Here is a 23,438-nt window from a genome sequence, read left to right as displayed (position 1 = left end):
AATCCTGTATGACTACTTAAGATGGATGTGATTAGTGGGCTTCATAGTATGGATTTTCCCTTAGTGTTGGAGCCCTGCAACAAGGACTCTTCTCGGGCAAAACGGTCAGGTGCTCCTCCATGTGAAGGGCAGGTGAAGGACTGGGTAATTCCTGTTTTTGACTGAAATAAATGCTTGCTTTGCAAAGAATTCTCTGAATTTCCTTTTTAGTGTCCTTTAATACAATTGTTCATTCAGCCTAAAAGCTCATATGACCTGATGGTCTCCATTCTTCCTCTTTACCCCCTCAAAGGAAGGGAGTGGTGAGTAATACTGAAGCTAATAAATTCAGGATTAAGCAACACAGACTTCCTCAGTTTTCGAGTGCTAAATGAACATGACCTTAAACCCTTGAAAAATTAAATTTACTGCCAGAGATCCTGAACTGGGTGGAGCTGGCAGTTTCTCTCATAAGTCTGCATGGCTGGAAAATGGCTTTGCACACCCTTTAAAGAGAGCCCTTCACTTGGTTTCACACACACACACACACACACACACACACACACACACACACACACACACCAAGGTTTTGAGAGGTAAAGATTCATCACTTAAAAAGAAAATCAGCTTTGAAGAAAGTCAGATTTCACCCCTGCCAATCTAAGGACCACACTTTTGCAGGAGGAAATCTTGCATCTAAAAATAGATACAGATGAACGCCCAGCCACCGCTCTTTGCCAACCCAAGAGGCTCGCTAGAAGTCCTTGCCCTACCCTCTCCTCTTTATCTTCAAGGAGAAGGCTGTCAAATCACTAGGACTGAGGACTTTTAAGCATAGGAGCATATATAGTGTCTTCTATGAAATGTATTTGCATCATTCGTATATACTTTTTTTCTAGCTTGCTTCCTACTTCTGCATTGATACTACATTTAACTATTTCCCTAATTCTGAATTGCTTGTGCTCTACATATTGACTTAGTGGCTATCCTAAAATTTTTTCTATGAGGTTACTTCAAAGACTTTTCCCATTTTTCATCCAGAAAAGTTTGGCTATCAATCCACCCCCAAGCAAAGTTTGGGTAAGAAATTGAGCAGAGTCAGCAAAATATTCCTTAAAAATATTTATTAGCCTCCAGTGCTATGGTTATTTAGTTCCTTCAGCATCCACAGGTGCTTGTTTATTTCTCCAGTTTTTTTTTTTTTTTTTTTTTTTTTTTTTTTTTTTTTTTTTTTTTTTTTGGTTTTTCGAGACAGGGTTTCTCTGCGTAGCTTTACGCCTATTCCTGGAGCTCACTTGGTAGCCCAGGCTGGCCTCAAACTCACAGAGATCCGTCTGGCTCTGCCTCCTGAGTGCTGGGATTAAAGGCGTGCGCCACCACCGCCCGGCTATTTCTCCAGTTTTTTTTCCTAGAGAAAGCATTCCCTTTGACTCAGCACAGTAGAAATTAATTGATAATGGTTCTACTTGACTTTCAACAAGTTTCAAGAGTCTTGAGATCAAACGTAAAGCTTTTTGGCTAACAAGTAACTAATTACTATCTACATAAAAATACCAATTACAATCAACATGTCTGTATTTAGTTATATACATCCAACTGTCCAAACAATACAAAAGAAAGAATGTTAGTCAAACCTAAAATCCCACAAAGAACTACTTCAAAATTCTGGATATACATGATATTGGCATTTTGCTAGGCAACATAGTCACCATAAATACTTCTTATAAATGCAAGCCCAACAAGAAAGACTGACAGCAGAACTGAATTCTCACTTTTCTTTTGCAGTGGAATGCTGAGTAGAATTCTGTTCTTTAGCTTTAGAATATTAAATATGGTAAACATGAAGGAGATTATTACCTAGGGAAACATTTATTAGAATTATTATATCATCAGATCTATGTTCCTATCAGGACAGCATGTGGGGTAGGAGTATATCAAATTTACTTTGTCACATTATCCATGTCCTTACTTTTATTTCACAGGTTTACTAACTAGGGAGGTCAGATTTTAATTGTGGATACTTCATATAAACTATAGCACATGAGAGTCATCATTTATGAATGTTTAAATCTATATTTTAAAAAATGAGTCTTTTTTTTTAATTCCTCAAAGATTGTTGTGAAGGATAATGCCCCATTGTACTGTGAAAAAGTAGCACTTCCCTGGGAAGCAATGTTACTATGGTGTGGACTTCCTCATAGGTAGCTGAGAGGATGGCTCCTGAGGAAAACTGATCCTACCATGATAATTTTTTACCTGGCTCCTTCAAGGCTTTTAGAATTTCTCAATTTTCAAGGAGTGCTTAAAATCAAAATTCCACTTCATTAGTGAATGAGGATGTGCTCCAGCCACGTACATGAAATTATCAAAGGAAAACTCTAAAATCTACATTGTAATACATTTGGCTCAGAGTTGTAAGGCAAATAGAACAAAATAAGAAGATTCCTCATAGTAGCATAACTTCAAAATAGCACAGGGCTATATTTGTTATTTAAGAGATCATATTTTATAATTCTTATAATTTTAAACATCAGTTTCTCTTAAAAGTAGGTGAATACGCATCAAAAACAATGATCAAGTCATATGTGAGGCTTTGGTCACAGCTGAGACATTTCAAGCCATCTGTATCCCAAGCCTTTGAACATGCCTTCTGTTTTTCCTGGAAGTTTTTCAAACCATGTCCTCACTCTTGCTATTATGAAACTTAAAATAATTTGCCACATATATGTCCGGTTTTCATTTATCATGCTGGTCACTTGTAACATTTGCTCTTACATTTCCACTGATTTGGGGAAAATTTCACACTGGCTTTTCATTTAGAACAGATGTCAATCATCCAAGAGAGTTTTCCCCAGGTTGTCCCCAGATGATGGCCTCTGTTCATGGTAGAGAGGTGGTCAGGAGACTAACGTCATCCTTCTCACGCATGTCTACCAGAGGGTGTTGCTCCAACAGGCAGTATTTACACAGTATAAGCAGTAAAACAATATTTCCCACTTATACTTTTCTATTTTTCACAAGTTGTTTATGCCCCATAGACTTTGTGCTATTGTCAATGATTTCAAGCACACCCAAAGCCCCATAACCTCTTGTAAGTCTTAATTTGTTTCTTTGACAGTTTTACCTCTAAACATGTCATCCTTCTGACCTTAATAACTCCAGGGATACAACAATGTCTCCACACCCAACTGTCTACTCAGATTTAGTTTCTTTTTCTTATTTCTTTACTCTTCATGTATTCTGGTTAATATATAGATATTTCTTCTACATCCTTTTCACATCCTGGACACCAATATCCAGGGAAAATTGAAAATCCAAAGAGCAAATTTCTCTCCTCTTCAAGTATTTATTCTTCATATGGTCAGGCTAAGATTCACATTGTTTTTCTAAATTCTTAAATATACTCAAAAAATATTTTGTTCTGCCCCATGTCATATCAATCCTTATCATATGATGCTGCCTTTTTGAATTTTCCCCAAAATTACAAATTAGGTAATTTTTGTGGTAAAAATTCTCTAACACTATGGGTATTTAACCCAAAATATTTTAAAATTTCTTCAAATATTCAAAGGTCCATTGCATACTGTATTTGAAATTCTTTAGAACATTTTATTTTAGTTATACTACAACTCTCATCTTTCTATAGTTATTCGATAATTCCTTCCACCCATCTGAAGAGATGGCTCAGTAGGGAAAGGTACTGGGCTTCCAGCTTGATCACCAGAATTGGATTCCTGGGACTCATATGGTCTAAAGAGAGAATGACTCCCGTAAATTTTCTCTTGACCTCCATATACATACATACTATGGCAAGCACACACGGGCATATGCACACGTGAGTGCGCGCGCGCGCACACACACACACACACACACACACACACACACACATACTTTGGCAAGCACACACGGGTGTATGCACATGTGAGTGTACACACACACACACACACACACACACACACACACACACACACACGCATGCACGCACACACAAATGTAATAGATCCTAGCATCTCATGTAGGCAAAAGTAATGTCTAAATTGGTGCTCTATTTCAGCACATGAAAAAGTATAATAAAGTTATAACTAATGATTTTTCAGACTGATGCATGCTTAGCTTGTAGATCTCTCCTCATCCAGGCAGACTCTGTTACAGACTGTTAATGATGTAGAGATGGTACCGTGCCATCTGGAATCCGAACTGTGGATGCCTGTGGTGACATCCACATGCTCATGGGCCACATGCTCATGTTGAAAAGGAAGAAGAACATGGGAAATAAAGCCATCTAGAGGATTGTATTTCTGGATTTACCTTTTATTTAAGTCAGCTGTGATTCTGTTATTCAAAAGGAGGGGCAGGCCAGATGTGCCCAGATGATGCAGATCTATTGATGTCTGAACCCCACTTATAACAGAAATGCAGGAAAACACTGAGGCCCCTTTGTACTCAGCTTGCTCGATTTAAAGAGCTGGATTCTTTCCTTTTTACACAGAGACTCAAACTCTTAATTCTAAGGTGTTAATTTATGCATTTTTACAATACTGCATTGTTGAGATTTGTACATCACTAAGCTGTTCCTATAGCTAATTGTTACAGCAGTAAACAACCGATTTCATTTAAACTAAAGATGTAAAACCTGCCACTAACTCAGGTAATCTAATACTTCAGGGAAGTAAATTCCTGTTGTATGGATAAACTATCCAAGAGAGTTTGCAGACTGGGAATTAACTGCATGCTTTTATTAAAAAGAGATTTGTCATGCTGTCTCTGGCAACATTCTGCCCCAAAAGCTGAAATACCATTATGTATTGAAGACCATAAGTGTGCCTTATAGGCATCTTCAAAGACACATTATATTCAAACTGTTTCAGTTTTGTCGAAACTTCCATTCCAGGGTTAACATCTGAGTTGTTTACACAACTGTTATTTAAATTGGTCCTCAAGGAGAATCTACTGTCCAAGAGACCCAGCAATCATGGGGGGTATCTGGACCAGGAAGAGCAAGCGACCACTCTGATAGTACTCAGAGAGTACATGTCAGGGAAAGGGCTGAAGCCTCACTGTGTCTTCCATTCTTCCACCTCTTGTGGCTGTGTTTCTTCCTTTAATATTTAAAATGAATATTCTTTTCTACAAATACTGTACATACATTTACACTGACTATATTAACATAAGTTCATTACTGCTGCATCTTCCACTTCATACTGAAAGATGTGACGTGTAATATGGCTTTAGTCAAACACACCTGTTAAGTGCCCACTTTCTTTGTAGTGAATAAATACATTTATCCTAGTTTATGCATCTATCAAATTAATGGCATTCAAACAGCATGTTTAAGGATTTTCTTTTCTTTTCTCCTTTTCTCTTCTCTTCTTTACTTTCTTTTCTTTTTTTTTTTCATTTGTGAGTCAGGAACTCATGTAGAACAGACTGGCCCTGAATTCCTGATACTCCTGTCTCTCCAAGTATTTCACATCTAATAAGAGCAGTCAAGATCTAGGTCCTGTGGTTTCAGAATCTGATCCACTTACTACTTTTTTCACAGTGAATTGATAAAAACAGACATGTTACTGGATGAGTCAAACTGAAGGTTCTGTGTGCCAGTCTGGAAGGAAATTTCTACTTAAGACACATGATGCACTTTATAGCTAAATGAAAATGGAAAAAATGAAAGTATCTGTTTATGCATTTAAAATTTCTTATAAAACGAAGTGCCATTCCATCAAATATGTCAAAGACACTATTATAAAATGGCAGGTGAAAAAGCAACAGAGGATTGCAAGTTCTGCTTGTTAATGAAAACTCATGTAAGTTTTGGTTTCTAGTATTTGGGGTTATTGAAAAGAATATATTTACCAAAGAAGCAGTGGTAACATCTAGTAGTATTTTTTAAATGTCTTGATATTTGTGCTTTTGGATGTGTTGTCTTTCCCTCCAGGTGACAATAGGGATGGCATCATGGGACCTAGACTCAACAAACAACCATTCAGCTGGGTTCTTCTCTTCAGATCTTCTTTTTCTGGGACAAGGCATTTAGGCTCAGGAACCTCATATATCTTATCAGTTAAATGTTCCTGGAAGCAGTGGTTTCCCCAGACTTGGAAACTTTCATTAGCATGAGGAATCTGAGTATTGCGCCTTTTCATTCTCTGCATGGTCTTCCTGTAACTTACACTTATTTGGACCGATGTTTTTTAGTATTTTCACCTGTTCTTTGTGCATTGAGAAAATAAGTTTGAAGTGGACAGTGACTTTTCTCTGACCTAGAACAATACCTGGCACATATATGACATATATGATATATGTCACATACCTAGGCTTCTGCATAGTGCACAGCTGAGGAGGCATGATTTATGGATTGACATTGTACTCTTAAAACTAATTTTAAAAACCCAGGTTAAAATTTTTCATTTTGCTGATTTTGGTCTCTCTACATTTTCCTTAAGGTAGAGAAATGAAATTTTAGTCTGTCCATACTATTTTTGCATAGTAAAGGGTCAGCTGATTTCAATAAATTATCAGACTCCTTAGAGAAATAAAAGGACAACAAAATATAAGATCAATGCCAACTGATGCTAGAGATTGAGAAATGAGAGTGTGGTATACAAACAATATCCCTCAAAATGATACCAAGTTAACAGTAAATTTGTGTCCTATACTTTTCCTTTAATGCAGGAAGAGGCCACTTCTAAGAAATGATATCAAGGAAATTGAACTTCTTTCTTTCTACACACCTGTATTTAATGTAAAAAAGGCAAACAGAGGTGTGACTAGAGTCCCCTGAAGACACTCAGAAATTCAGCCTTTATGGTGCTGAATTATTGCCAACTTCCAAAAGGAAGCACCACATTATTTAAAGTGGCCTGAGTATTGACCTTTGATATATAGAATTTTGTTTTAATTTTACTGATTCTTAGTTTAAAATGTTTATAGTTATTAGTTTTAGTGTCTTGCCTAAGAAATCATTGCTTATCCTAAGATGCAAAGATGTTATTCTATGATATAGTTTCAACACTTCTTTGCTTATGTTTATAAACCAATTTGTATTATATATTTTGTATATACTGTAGGATAAAGGTGGAAACTTTATTTTGGCTTTTCCAGATAGGATTTCTCTGTGTCCTAAAACTTAGAACTTGCTTTGTAGATCAGATAGGCCTTAAACTCAGAGATCCACCTGTCTCTGCCTTCTGGGTGCTGGGATTAAAGGTGTGCACCACCACCTCATTGTGAAATCATTTTTGATACATGCATATTAAGCTATTTTAGTATTGATTCATTTTATTTCATTTTCTTAATAAATTGTATAACTGTCTTTCATAAAAGCATAGTATTTATAACAGTTAACTGTAGCATACTAAATTTCACAGATAGCCACAATAATATTGCTACATTTCTATGTATAATTGAATTTGACCTTACTATTGTTGGGAAGTCCAGGTTATGGAATCCCCTCTTGAAAGCAAATCTAATTTGCACATCTCAAATAAAACTATCCAGGAAGAAACAAATGTTTTCTGCTTCTATAATGTGTGTTGAAATGCACATGCTTGAGCTCTGAGCTGGTTTTGCGGAAGTCTAATCTACACAGGTGGAGGAGCTTCCTCAGGACAATCCAGAGTGTACATGAAGAAAGAGACACCAGCAGCCAATCCTCAAGACATTTGACATTTCCACTCTAGTCAACATTTGACGGTGTAAGCTAGAGTCACAACTACACAGCCTACCTTCACCAAACTCTTGACCCATGGAGCTAGGACTCATTTGCTCATAGTACTGAGTTTCATGGTGGCATGCTGTGATGTATTGGTAGTCGTCCAAATGATATAGATTGACAAAATGGATGCTGTCAGACTAAAAACATTAAAATGTATTTAAAGCGCATCCAAGAGTCTTTTGTATTCATTTATATGTGAGTAGGCATTGTGTACTTAGAGACCAGAAGAGGGTGTGCGATGTCATATTTCGCCACTCTCTCTCTATTTCCTTGAGGCAAGGTCTCTGGCTGAAGCTGTGGCTTCACTGCAGCTGGTACAGAAAACAGTAAGCCTCAGCAATCCTCCTGCCTCAGAGCTGTGACTACAGATAATTTCAAGGTGGCCAGATTTGTTACTGTGGGTACTGGGACCCAAAACCTAGTCCTCATAATTGCAGATATCTTAACTGCTGAGCCATCTTTTCTAGCAGAAGATTTTAAAGATGCTGTCACAACATAGTTATGAAGAGAACCCAAGAAATGGAGGGGGTATCACAAAGAGCATGCCCATCTTGGTGATACATGGGTTCAATCTCAGCACCTAGCAAGGAAGGTCATGAATACGAGGTTAGGCTAAGTTACATAGAGACACAGTGTCTCCAAAACCGGGGTGGGGGGTCTTCCCTACCACCACAAGAACTTTTTTGTTGTGGCTTTATTTTGATAGACTGTCTTATTATACAACAGATGTCTTGTGGTCCTAATCTGTTAAAGTAAGCAACCATATCATCTCAAGTTCCGCTTTCAACTAAGGTTGCTTTTCTAGCCATCATTACCCAACCCCCAGTGTCTTTGCATGCAGAGTAACTGTTCAGTGTAGGGAGACTCTGGTTGTCAAATCGAGGATCTGATTGTTTAGGTGTCATACTTTAGAAATTGTTTATTTTATTTACTTGTACATCATCAGGATCATTATCAGAAGAGTTTGACATTTGAGGTAGGTTTAGTATATCTTTTCTTTATAGATATAATAGTCCAACTATCTATTATCTATCTCTATCTATCTATCTATCTATCTATCTATCTATCTATCTATCTATCTATCTATCATCTATCTATCACCTATCTATTATTTAGCTATCTGGTTTGTTTTGTTCTTAAGGCAGATTTTTGCTACAATAGCGCAAGATGTGCTTAAATTTACCATCCTTCAGGCTGGGATTGCAGGCATAAGTAACCCAGCTGTCAAAATATTCCTTTTGCAGCATGTCACCTGAGTGCTCAAAATGCTTAGTAAAGTCTTTCTATTTTGGCTGATCAAAGCTCCTATAAACCTCAGCATCTTTGACATTTACTATTCTAGGTTACCCCTAAAATGTTTGTCTGTCCCACGCCTTCCAAAGGATGATGTTCGTAGTGATCCTGTCTCTCATTTCTGCTGCCTATTGTTCAACATAGTTATGAAGAGAACCTATGTCATAAAAGGGGTCTCACAAAGAGTATGACAGTCTTGGTGACACATGCCTATAATCTCAACACTCAGCAAGGAAGATCATAAGCATGAGGTTACCACGGTTAAAATCCTTGGCTCTGTTTTTTATTTTCAGACAGCACTTTACTTACAGCCAACAGGCTTTGGGGAAAAGATGCAAAAAATCATCTGTAATTAATTATTGATATAATTCTCAAATATAGCTTTTAATTATTGGTTAATAAAAATTCTAATAAATTATACCTCACAATGAGATTTATCATTTATACAGAAAGACTTATCCTTTGTTTTTAATACTTTAATTAAATGGCTTTATGCATGAAAGTATATGAAAATAAAAAAGTTCTCAACTCTCTAACACATGAAACATAAAATCCAAATGCCACCAGTTTCCTTCATCTTTTCCATTTTTTTTATTTTTAATGCTGGGAGTTGATCCAAGGTCCTTCACAGGCTAGGCAAGCACTCTACCTCTGTGCTTCATCCAAATACACATAGCAACACAGGGAATGTGAAAAAAGTAGAATATTAAGGTTTTGTTTGCAAAAGTAAAAAAGTATGAAAAAACCATTAAAAAAAACAATTAACTTTTATCATCAACATTAATTTTCACTGGAGGAAGGGCAAGTTAAAAAACAGAAGATATTAAAGCTATCAGTTTAATTTTAATAGAAGTTCAGAATAAAGTTGTTTGACACTACATGCAGAATTTTTAAAATGCATTATAAGAAGCCTAGTGTTAATCATAGGAAAGAAAAAGAAATAAAGCCTTTAGACATGAAATTTGGAAAAAAATTTACACAGATTCAAACACTCACACAATGAATAACTACAACATAATGCTTTTACATTATTCATTGATATTAATTTAAATCTTTAAAAACAGTTACCTTAGATTTTGTTTTATTTATATCTTTGTATTTTATGCCTTTCATATTGATGTTTCCCACTTCAACACCTGTAAAATTGGTATCTTAGCTATGAAACTTTTTTAGTAGACTGTGAAACTTTTTAGATGAAACTTAAGGGAGATTGGCTATTCAAGTTTCTAAAGTGTGTGACATATTTTTCTTTGTTGGTTTGACCTCATTCATGCTAGGAAAGCTTTATGCCAGTAAGCTATAGCCCATCTATATTTCTTACTGTTCAAAATACATGTTAGCTTGTGGTAGTAACAGCAATTAGTAGCAGTTACATAGAATTTGTTACATTTTCTATTATTGTACATTTGATTTTTAATGAGACCTGGTAGACTAAATTAATCATTATAAATATCAACTGATAAATGTACTTGAGTAGTTTAAGTATCCTTTACTTCTCAAAAGTAAATAATTGTAGCCTGTGTTCTAAATACTGTACTGTCGATGTAACTTTCTAGAGGTGAATATACATTTCTAAATAAAAGAAATAGGTATTCAAAGAAGACATTCAGATATCATAATGAAAACTAAAATATTTATGTACTCACCTTTGTAAGTTAGCTTGAGACGTGGGATATTTTGTTTAGATGTTTCAGTGATGGGAAGAAACAGCACAGTCGTGATTAGCATCATCCAAGCATGAAGAAGGTGAAGATCTTGACTTCTGGACCTTGGCTTCTCATCTTTATTAGCATTCATGATGATAATATTGTCTTTCAAACACTGTTCAACTCAACCTAAGAAGCATAAAAAGAAGATAAGAACACTACTCCAAGGCAATATCTTAGATTCTTCTAGACTTAACAACAGCTTTCTGACATTTTTCAAAGATAATTTCTCTTTTCTCTTGCTTTGTTTTTACAGACAAGTTACAGAGAGACTGATTCAGAGCTAAGTAATAAAATTCAAGTTTGTCTTTAGTTGGCAGAATGAATGCACTAGTAGAAATTCAACTACTTTGTTAATGAATAACTTTCTTCTTCTCCTCAAGTTGTTTTATTTTTGTTTGTGTTTTCAGTGCATTTCTCTGGAGAACTACTTCTTTCCCCAAAGCTTCATGAGACATTTGTAAATTAGAAGTGCTTGGAGAAATCTTCTTGTGAGTGACACCACCACCAAAGGAAAGGATTCTCCGATGGGAAGAGACAAAAGACAGCATTCCCCAATTCTGATTTACAAGGCCTTACAGATGTTTAGGTTGGTGAAATTTGATAAGACCAAGTTAGGGCCACAGAACAGAAGTTAGACTGGAAGCATGCTTTCTGCCATGACTGCAGGTGAATCTGCCTCACACAGGGCAAGTTTACTTAGAAAATTATATTGTAAAATGTGAACATTTATAAGAGGAAGAAGATTGTTACTAACTACGATGTTACTAACTATACTATCCAGTAAGCTGACTGGATGTTCTTTTTTATGATACAGAGAAAATAGAAACATATTTCAAAGTAAACCTAAAATTAAAAGTCACATGTAGCATTTGTTAAACAGATATATCAGATGTATTCTGTGGTCTGTATAATCCAAATAATTTAACACTAATGAGATCTATGAAATATAACTCTTTAAATAATTTCACTGTTGAGAAAAGAGGTACATAGCCAAATAATTCTTCCAATGCCACATGGTTAAGTAAGAGATGAGTCAAAACAACTGATCAGGACTTAATCTAGTGGCTGCCTTCTTCAGGCCTAAGTATTTTTTGCTTAGAATCCAGTTATCTTCAATTATAATGTGGTCTTAACTTCTCTTGCATTACCATTAAGGTACCATCTGTTTTTCTAGTCAACAGTCACCAGAAAAGATATTGCTAGGTTGGACCCAGCAGGTATTCTTCATGCGGTGCCTGATTTTTATAATTATTAGACAGATAACACTGGTGTTTCATATTAATAGCTTCATACATAATAGATGTGAATCATACTTAAGTGGTATTATTAATTATTGCATAATCAGATTAAGTATTTTATGCATATTTATATTATTTTTAGAATATTTAATTAAGGTTGGTATTTTTTTTCAGCTTTTCAGGTTTCTAAAGTATGTGACATACTTTTATTTGTTGGTTTAACCTTGTTCATTCTAGGAAAGCTTTATGCTAGTAAGATATAGTCCAGGTCTGTTAAAGACTTTCAATGTCAAGGCTACTTTAAATCTCAGAAGGTAAAATCCATCCATGAAAATAAAATAATATAAAAATCTTAAGGTATATGAATTTATGCCCTGAGAATTAATTTCAATTGTATGTAAATTTTCTTTTATATTTTTACAATATATGATGAGTGAATTATATTTTTAAATTACTTTCATTATTTTCAAAATATGTATAAAATAATACAGTTATCCCTTGTGTATAATATGTGATTTAGTTCTTATGGAGTATTGCATATGAATAATCACATTTTATTTATTTATTTATTTATTTATTTATTTATTTATTTAATGACACTTTATTAAATGTGTACTTAACACTATTTTATTCACATTTACTTGACACTTCCTGAAGTGTTTTTTCTTTAATTTAATTTTACATATCAGCCATGGAATCCCTTGTTCCCCCCCCCTGCCTCCCCCCCCTTTCCCCTAGCCCACACCCCCACACCCCCTCCCCCACTCCACCACCCCCACCCCTGTGCCCATCTCCTCCAGGGCAAAGACTCCCCCGAGGATTGAGTTTAGCCTGGTAGATTCAGTCCAGGCAGGTCCAGTGCCCTCCTCCCAGGCTGAGCCAAGTACAGCATAACAGGTAAAAAGAGTGCTGGCTCTGTCTGGTTTCAACTTGACTACTTCCGGAATTAACTAAAACCCAATGACTGGGCACACCTGTGAGGGATTCTCTTCTGAATGAAATAATGTGAACTGGGAAGACACACTTCTAAACAAGATCTTTAAGGTGGGAAGATAAACCTTTAATCAAGATCTTTCAAGGTAGGAAGAGTCACCTTTAATCTTGACCACAACTTCTTCAGACATCCTATCTAGAGGACATGGAAGAAGGAAGCTCTCTCTGCTCTCTCTCTTTGCCTGCTTGTTCTCAGTCTTGCTAGCAAGTCCATTTCTTTACTGGCATTAAAGTCTACCTCTTTGGGATTCTGGCATAAACTGAAGAGAGCTGAGACCTCCAGCCTCATGAGCTGAATGCTTGTTGGATTCTTGAAACTTCTGTTATCAGGCAGCCATTGTTGGATTAGCTGAAGCCCAACCTGTAGCTATTCCAATAAATCCCATACATATATTCATTCTATAAGCTTTGTTCCTCTAGAGAGTCCTGACTAATAAAGAAGGAATGGCCTTCTGGTGAAAAAGGGATGCAAAAATGGAATAAAGACATGGTTTAGCAGGTAAAACTGCTTGCAACACAAGCCTGAGCTTAATACCCAGACCTGACATAAAAATCTGGATGTTGTGGTACACATCTCTACTCAGCACTTCTATGGAGAGATGGGAGAAGGAGACAGGAGACTCTCCAGAATCTTATGGACCAGCTAACCTGGAGTTCAGGAGAAACAATAAGAGACCCCGCCTGAGCAGGTGAAAGGCAAGAGTTAACTCCTGATAGTTGTCTTCTGCTCTCTACATGCACACCACAGCCCACATAAATGACATCCTCCCATCTTTCACACAAATTGTATTAAATGTAAAATGATAAATAAATCACCAGCAACTTATAAAAAATTGTTTTTCATCTTATAATTATGCATATATTAATATAACATACTAATGTGTCAACATTATTTAAATAATACTTTTGAAATAACTCTCAAAATTCAATACTTTATTAATTAATTAATTAATTATTTATTTATTTATTTATTTATTTGTATGTTTGAGGAATGTGTGTTTATGTGTGTATATGTTCACTTGGGAACAGGTACAAGGATGTGGTGACACATGTGGAAGAAGAGAGGAATCATGCCCATTATTCCTCAGACACTGTCTACCTGCTTTGTTTTTAGACAGGGTCTCTCACCGGCCTGGAACTTACTGAGCATGCCAAGTTGGCTGGCCAGTAAGTCCTAGGGTTTCATTTCCCAGACCTGGTGTTACAAGTACACACAACCATTTCAGCTTTTTTATTTTATTGCTGTGATTCTGGGGTTCAAACTTGGGTCCTCATTTTACCAACTAAATCATTTCTCCAGTCCATGGGCTTTTTTGTAGTGGGAAAGCATATTCATACTATTACCCAAGCTGATTCCCTCTTGCTACCTTGTTAAAAATATCAAATCAGATCTGAGTTACATTTTTAACTACTCAGTGTCTAAGAAATGCAGTCTTTCAACTTTTTTTTTTTTTTTTTTTTTTTGGTTTTTCGAGACAGGGTTTCTCTGTGTAGCTTTGCGCCTTTCCTGGAACTCACTTTGGAGACCAGGCTGGCCTCGAACTCACAGAGATCCGCCTGCCTCTGCCTCCCGAGTGCTGGGATTAAAGGCGTGCGCCACCACCGCCCGGCGTTAGTCTTTCAACTTTTTAATTGTCCTTATGCTCTTGAAAATGATGTATTTTTGTCTTGTAGATTCACCTTATTTATTAGCTGTTTTTGACAACACTTACCACAAGTTTGTGATTGGTTATTTAATTTTAATAGATGTTTAACACTGTGTGTGTGTGTGTGTGTGTGTGTGTGTGTGTGTGTGTGTGTGTGTACGAGGAATGGCACCTGAAAAGGCCAGAAAACCCTGAAGCTAAATTGACAGGTTGTGAGCCACCTGGTGTGGGAGCTTGTAACTGAACTTGGGTCCTCTGTAAGAGCAGTATCCACTCTGAACTAGTGAGCTCTATCCAGTCTCTACTGAATTTATCTGGAGACAGAGTCTTACTATGTAGCCCTGGCTGATGCCATGGATACTATGTAGCAAGATTGTTCTCAAGCTAGACAGGTTTCCCTCTTAGCTCAGACTCCTAGATTCCTAGATGATAGGTGTGCATCACCATACCTGGGCTCTGGAAAAGCTAATCGGGTAGCAAAATAACTGTGCTAGATGGTTATGAGGGAAGAAGATTAGAATATCATCCAGTGGGACTTGATGAGGAGGGTACCAAATAGAAACTGTAACTCTTTATCTCATGCCATTTTACTAACATATGCACTGATTTCCTCTTTTCACTGTTTACTTGGTAATATCCATTATATCCATCAGGGCCTGTCTCATTTCATTCCCACAGTTCTTTCACTTTTCTCTCTGTCTGCCTGCGAGTAGATTTCTGGTGTCATGCTCCATCTCAGCAAAAGCCTTGAGATGCAAGAATGTTACCTACACCCTCTGAAAACAGTGAGAAGTGAGTGGACAAATGAACTGAGTGGATTCAAATCCTCATGAAGTTCAGGACTGCAGAATTCAGGACATGTGGAGAACTGCTTTCTTTCTGACATGTAGCAGTGTGTGTAACAGGGATGTGTGTTTACACACAGAGCAAGAAAGAGGACACACCATATGTGCATTTTATTAGCAATAATGACCTCAGTTTGGGACACTTTCTTGAAATTAATGACTAGTTGAGGTTAATGGCCCTTGGCTACGTATTGAGATAGCGACTCCTCCAACTGGTCATTAATCGCTAAGACATGCCCTGTGCCTCCAACATCGTCTGTTAAAAAGATTGATGCTTTGGTTTCGCGGAACAGTGGCCATACTGTTTCTCATAAACCCACTCATTCATAACGTAAAAGAACTTAAAAATCAAAGCATTGCTTGCTTTACTGTGATGACATTTTTGTAAGTGCCTCCACGTGCTGAAACATATACCATTGGGCAGGAGTAAAATACAGAAAAAAAATATTGGAAAGTCTAGAACTTTTTAAAAAATGAATAATATCTACTATTAAATGCATTCTCTACACTCTATTATTCCTGATCCTTCTTTTCTTCCCCCAAATCCTCTAAATTCAGTATTTAATCTTTCATTTTCATAGATTATGAATAAATGTTTTGTTGATAGCCTCTCTACTAATGCAATGATATTTGCTATCTCTGTGTGTTCATGTGTATGTGAGTGTTCACATATACACACGTGTATAAGTTGTACATCTGGGAGGAATTATGAATAAATAGAAGTAGGTGTGAGTTACCCAAAGTGGGTGGATTTAGTGAATTGCATAGGTTATACTGCATGCTACTGTCTGTAACAAGCTCGACCTGGAGCCAATTAGCTGCATCTAATCTATTCCAGATGTTCATGGAGACAAACAACACTCTTGGGAATCTTCAGATGTGGAGCCAATGGGGAGTGTTCTGATTATGAGATTTTTACACACTGTTCCACTAAATCAGAGATCCAAGAGCACAATCTAACACTCAGGAAAGCCTGTGCCATTTCCCCAAGGAACAGAAAAAGTCCAAAGCTTATTATATGGATGGTAACTCATCAAAAATTTTATTTGAGTAACAAGAGATATAAAATTTTATGTGAATTTCATTGATGTGACTTATTTATTTATAACAACTTGTTACTGAACTCATTAAGGCAAGCTGATAAATTGTTAGTACTGAAAATTATTCTATTTAAGGAATAATAAGTGAAGTTTACAGTAATTCTTCAAACATGAAGATAATAAAGGTAAGAACAATTAGATTCAGGATTAATTTTCAGGTGTGTGTGTGTGTGTGTGTGTGCATCTGTGTGTGGTGTATGTGTGTGTTTGCATGTGTGCATTTAGGATGATGAGAGAAAAATATCATTGCTTTCCATATTTTATTAATGCAAAAATGTTACCTTTACATATTTTGGCTCAAGTCAGGAGACAAGAAACTATAATCACCAGAAATTAAAAGTAATACTTGTACATTTTAATACATAAAATATCTTACTACTTTAGAATTCTGTAGACTATGCATTAACTGACATCATGAATATCTAATGATAATGAGTTGAATTCACATAACAACAGCTTCTTAAAAATTAAAATATCAACTCATCATTTCCCCACTTCCTTTATCTCCCTCCAGTCCCTTTCACTCCCTTTCAAATTCAGAGCCTCTTTTTTCTTTTTCCTTTTATTCTTTTTATTTGTATTTTTATCATATTCTTCCCCTCCCCCAAGCCCTTCCTGATCCTCTCAACTTCCCTAACCATTCAATTTTAAGTTACTTTTTAAAAAGCAAATGAAAATCTAATACAACAAAAACCCCCAAACCAAGAAAATGAAATAAAAACATGCTCCCAAAGAAAAAATGGACAAAAAACCACCAAACTGTGATCAAATGAAAGTGCAAGCACACACACACACACCAAAACAAAATAAAACCCCAAACCTGTGGAGTTCATTATATGCTGACCACGAGGCCTGTCCTGGAATGGTTGATCTGCCTAGTGTCGCTCCTTTGGAGAGAACTGATGTTTCCCTCTCCCAGCATGTATAAATGACAGTTCAGTTGTTAACTTTCATCCTAGTACCTGGGTTTTCTCTCATCCATCCATCCATCCATCCATCCATCCATCCATCCATCCATCCATCCATCCATCCATCATCCATCATCCATCCTTCCATCATCCATCCATCCATCCATCCATCCATCCATCCATCCATCCATCCATCCATCCATTCTTTTAGAAAAAAAGATAATATAATAAAATAAAATAAAATATAATGAAATAAAATCTATCATTTCAGAGTTAGACAAGATTTCTCTAGGGCCTCTTTTTTATTAATATTGTTATATGTGCATACATGCATTTACACATATGTATAAATATATTAGTAGAACCCACTGAGTCCATTTGGTGTTGCTTTTATGTATATGATTTCTCTTAGTCTTAAATAACAAGTTATTGCTTAAAAGACTAATTTTCCATTTCTCAGCAATCATCAGCTATTTGTGTAGCTCTTTCTCTCGGGTGGGATCCTGTGAAATTTTCTCCTAACAACTTTGTGGGTCTCCTGGTATTGTCATTTTTCAGGTCTTGTTTAGGCAACCATCTCGTTGAGTTATTGTGAATATAGCATTCTTGTCATTTCTAGAAGACACAATCTCACAGCAGATGTTCTGGATCTTTGGTTTTAGTCTTTCCATCCTTCCTCCGCAATGTTCCCTGAGCCATGGCAGTGTAGCTGTACTGGAGATGGACCCTTTGGGGTTGAGCACCCTTTGGTGACCTGATTTATGCATTTTCACCCCCTTGTGATTTTATGGAATGATCTCTGTCTGTTCAAAGAGAAGTTTCTTTGATGGGGGTAGGAACTATAACTGTCTGTGGGTATAAAGTATTTAGAATGAAGTTAGAAATTATGCTGGTCTGGTAAAGTTTAACAGTAGTAGATTTTTTTTCTAAGATCCCCAACCTCACTGGTCTGGGTAAGCATGCTTTTCTTCCTGATGAGTGGGCTTTAAATCAGTTAGAAAGTTGATAGTTACTGCCCAAATATGAGTGCCATTATTGCGCCTTTGAGATATTTTGCCATACCAATCTTTGTTGTGGCTTATAGATTCCACAGCTGGGTAGGAATGTTCATCGCTTCCTAGACCTCAAGGAGGCTTTCAGGTTAAATCCAGCTTGAATCTTCTAAGCCCTGTGTCCAAAGTGTGTGGTATCTTCAATAATAGGGACTTCCTTTGAACATCTGGGAGGCAAGCAAGGTCAATAGTAACAGTCTGTCTTGTTTTAGAAGTCTCAGTCTCCCACACAAACTCAAAAGAAGGTTTCTTATGTTTGCTATTGGGGTTTCCTTAGATAGTCTACACCTCATGGCATTATATGTAATTTTAAGTAAATATCAAATAATACAATGTATTCTTGTAGTATCTGGAAAATAATCTAAATTTCAGTTACATTTTTAAAATGTAACCCTATTTATAAACATCCTTATTATAATATTCAATGCTCTTTGTCTGTGTACTAAGCTAGTATGCATATCACTTGTAGAGATGGGCTAAACCTTTCTTTACTAAAGATACATCATAGTAGTAGTTGTGTTATTATTGTGAAATGGCTTAAATGTGGTATTTTATTTTAAAGGGCATTGGAAGTATGTTTTTCTATAAAAACATGCTCAACAAAATAGCATTTCAGATTGAATGAATTTACATTCCTGAAGCCATGTCCTCATAGCCAAAAATATCTTTGGGAAATAAACATTTTTTAGCAATTAAAGTGTTCCATTTCCATAGGAAAAATAATTCAAATAATTAACTTCATAAACATAACACTATCTGGGGATGAAAATAGACAGTGTGTTCTCTGGGTTATCAAATGATAATGATGTGACATCATGTGCTTGGTAATTGGCAAGCCACAGTATGTATGTATATATACATTTGATTAAACATTAACTTAGCTGCAAACATCCTTATGATAATACACAATGCTCTTGAGTATGGAAATATACATGTTTCAAACATATGTTGCAATGATCAAACATGCAGAATTATCTTTCAAATGCAACATAAGCAGTGTTCTAATGGAACTTAAAGTCACTTGTAGAATTCTGAAACGTCTTCAAATCAGATTTGAATTTCAGATGTCACAATACAAAACTATTAATTATCATGCTGATTTCAACAATCAGTGATTATACAGAGAGGCACTTAAAAGCAATGGTGATTTAATGATCATTGTTCATAATTATAGTGATGAAGACATATGTTCATGGGTTTCATCTGAGTTTAAAATGATTCAAATACCATTGTTTCAATACTACTGTATTTCTAACTGAATCTTTCTTGGATAAATATTCCAGTGCAATCTTGAAAATGTTCCTGATTGCAGCAGGGTCTCTGGGATTCAATTATCTATTACAGAAATCTGCCTTGTGCTCCAGATGATCTACCAGAATTCCAAATTCCTGAAGCTTTGACCCAGTCAATATCTCTTCATTGGCTTGGCTCTAATAATAAAATCTACATGCAATTTCCGAAACAAATTTTCACATTTTAAATTATCCTGATGCCATACGTCTTATTTTAACCTAATATGATGGTATTAATAAATTCTTTTGACCTAAACATTTTGAATATTACCAGTTATCATCGGTATAACTCTCCTGGGTGATGTCAGCAGCAGAGCTGTGTACCTCCTGTTTATCTATGGTTATATACTAACCTAGCCTCAGGTGTCTCACCATGCCTGAAATTGTGGATCACCAGAATACTTAATGTACTTGTTATAAGAATGAAAAACACATGGCATAAAGCACTGCATACCATTGTAAGTAAGCCATACACGAGTGTTAGTCATTTAGAATGGTTATATTCAATTTATCTTAATTTTTCAATGAAAATGTATTTGAGAACAAGAACAATGTATTTTTAAAACAATTCATAATAATCTGAAAATATGCTTACAAATCATTAGGCCTTAAAATATAATTGTCACAAAACACTAGATAACATTTAATACTTTAAAGACAGATAGAAAAAAGTATTTGTTCTGATATCAATAAAACAAATAATTGTTCAAACAAGTTAATTCTATTTCTACTAATTATGCAGACAAATTAATTCTATTTCTACTACTGAAGATGGGAAAGTGGAAGTAATGGTAAAGTCTGATTAATGCATAATTAGACACGATTGAATATGAAGTCTTTAAATGACAATTATTTAAAATACATTTAATTCATCAATTAAATGATATTATCTAAAACCCTACTAAAATAATAACTTGGGTTAAACTTAAGGAAAAAGTAGAATAATCACTTTGAAGACAACATAATTTATTTAGCATTTCCACTCTTATATAACGACATAAAGAATTAAGCTTCTCTTGGTATCCTTTCCAAAAAAGGCACTAGGAGAAGTAATGATCCAGTAGACTCTGAAACACACGGGTATGATGCAGCCCAAGGTGCACAAAAGCACAGCCAGAGCATCATCTGTACCATTCAACCCGGCCCTTGCCAGGATCCTGTCTACCAGCCCATGTCTTAACCTTGACTTCTGAAACCGATCCACATTTGTCTCATGAACTCTTATTAAATGTCTTTGTTTTCAGTTTTCTTTAAGCAAACCAGTAACTACAATGTCACTTAATAACTTTATTCACTTTATATTTTACTGCTTGTAGATTCTTTGAACATATGTATAGAATTATTTTATATATTTAATTAAAATATTTTCCTGAAAATAAACATAACCATGTTAAAACTGCTATGTTTAATCTAATAACTTTTTAAATGTTATCCTAGAGATCAAATCTAGGATCATCACTCATGCCAGAAAATGACCTCTGACCTGAACATCCAATTCTCAAAATCAAATTTTGTAAAACACTTCACTTACACTGTTTTTTGATTGTTTTATGATCAAGTATACTTTGAAATTCACCCTAGTGTATGTAAGTTCGGCAAACTTCATTAACATTTTAGGATTATATATTAAAGAAAAAACTCCAATATATAGTAGGGCAAAATAATGTTTTTATAATATATACACACGTGCTCTAGAATCAACAATGAGAGAAGATATGAAACTTGTCTTTTTGATTCTGATTTATTTCACTTAATATAATGATTGATATTTGCATTTTTCCAACAAATGATATAATTTCACTTCTTGTAATTGAGTAAAATTCCATTGTGTATATAAGCCACATTTTTTTTTATTCCAGGAAATTGCTGATTGCTGCCTGGGCTGAAACCTTGTTGTGATCAACACCGCAGCTCAATAATGCTGTGGTGTGTTGACTTAGATTTCTTAACATGTATAGCAAGACATGGCTTAACTGGGTCATTTAGTAGTTCTGTTTTCAGTTATTAGACTGGAGAATCTCAGCTTTGGTTGGATCAGTTGACATTCCCACAAGCACTGTAAGAATTTGCCTTTCCTGAATTCTCACCATCATTATTGTTATTTATTTTCATAATGACAGCCTTTCTCACTGGGGTGAGATAGAAACTCTGTGTAGTTTTCATTTGCATTTCTCAGATGGCTAGGGATATTAAACATTAAACATATTTTAATAACATTTACAACCATTTCAGATCTAAAAACTTTCCAAGTATTATTTATAACAGTTTTCAAAGTGACTGGGTAGCCTAACAAAAGTTTAATGTTTTCCTTCAACATATTCCAAGAATTATTTCATTCCTTAGTCCACCATAATATATCTCTGTTATATTCTCTAGTATGGAATATCAAAACCACATACTAAATTCTTCTTGTTTATGTATAAGTATTGAATGTTCCTGTAGCATTCAATACAGAATTCAGTTAGTGGTATTGATTAAGGGATAAAACAAAACTGTCAGAGTATGGTATCCTTCCAAATAGCATGATTGTGAAGTCATTAAATACTATCATGTTTTTGATAATGTTTCAAATTATATTTATATGTACCTTTATATTGAAAACATCATCCTTTAAATATGTCTGTAGCACTGTCCTTTGGGGAATCCTGAACTGATGGAGAGTATACTTGCAAGCTCAGTACTGAAGAGTCTGAGGCAGAAGGATAGTGAGGTCCAGGACCTCCTGGTTTCCATAGTTAGACTCCGTCACAACAACAACAACAACAAAAAAAAAAAAAACCAACCGGAATTCCTAAGTAAAGCTAAATTTATCTCTTTTAGGTGCACTGTCTTAATACACCTGAGGAAGCATTTCTTGTACCAGCATATTTCTATGTAAATGTCACTGAGTTCAGTACTGTGTTGGTGATATGTGTGGAATATGTTGGTGCACAGTCCTGTGACAATATATGTGCCAGAAATTTCCCTTCTTACTCGGCAGCCTCCCATCTCTTCAGAAGCCTACTGCTGCTTCCTGACACTTGTTTTCTTGCCCATGGCTATTGAAGCTGTGTGCTTCAGGGAAATTTGAGCTGTCCACATTTTACCTAGCATCCTAGCTATTTGTAGTTCCCGAGCAGCATTTCACTGCAGCCATGTAGCCTTCTTTAGTTAATTTCATTAACAACTGGATGTAAAAGCCCACCATAGATTTTCCTGTTTCCAACAAGATTGTACATATATGTATTTTCTACCCAAGATTTTATAGTCACTTTCTATTACATAACCTCTTACATTGACTACGAGATCAAAGGAGTAATGAGATCTGGGACTTTAAAATATAGAACTCAGTTTGCCAGTTAGTCTTTCAAAGTCTTTAGTCATTAAACTCATCTAGTTTTGCTATGTGTTATTATAACTAAGGCAAAGTTCTTGAGTTGTCTATGGGTGGCTCAGGCTGCTGGCTGAGAACCAAGTCCTTGGTCACCTAATCTCTGGGTATAAAACCTTTTGAGGCTTTCAGGCTTTATCCTTTCATAGACTATACTTAATTTCTCTAAATTCAGGCTTCTTATTTAGAAAAGTGGATCATCAGCTCTTATTAAATGTGATGGAGATTAAAATAGGGGGCGACCTCATCCCTTGTCTGGCACATAGCTTGTAACATTGGCTAAAGCACTCTGTTTGTTA

The 23,438-nt window shown here is 35.7% G+C and overlaps 1 protein-coding gene across 1 annotated transcript in view; it reads right to left on the bottom strand.

The window, feature by feature from the left end:
- The window catches only part of Sema3d (semaphorin 3D), a 191,657-nt gene that overhangs the window by 111,637 nt on the left and 56,582 nt on the right, over positions 1–23,438 (bottom strand). Inside the window, exon 2 of the mRNA XM_042272919.2 lies at positions 10,633–10,821. Coding sequence (XP_042128853.1) covers positions 10,633–10,783 — 151 coding nt within the window. The 5' untranslated portion in view covers positions 10,784–10,821. The remainder of the gene's footprint in view (positions 1–10,632; positions 10,822–23,438) is intronic.

This window comes from Peromyscus maniculatus, chromosome 3 (genome assembly GCF_049852395.1).
Source record: "Peromyscus maniculatus bairdii isolate BWxNUB_F1_BW_parent chromosome 3, HU_Pman_BW_mat_3.1, whole genome shotgun sequence".
Taxonomy (NCBI): domain Eukaryota; kingdom Metazoa; phylum Chordata; class Mammalia; order Rodentia; family Cricetidae; genus Peromyscus; species Peromyscus maniculatus.
Note: the sequence above shows the minus strand (reverse complement) of the source record. Positions and strands in the feature narration are given on the sequence as shown.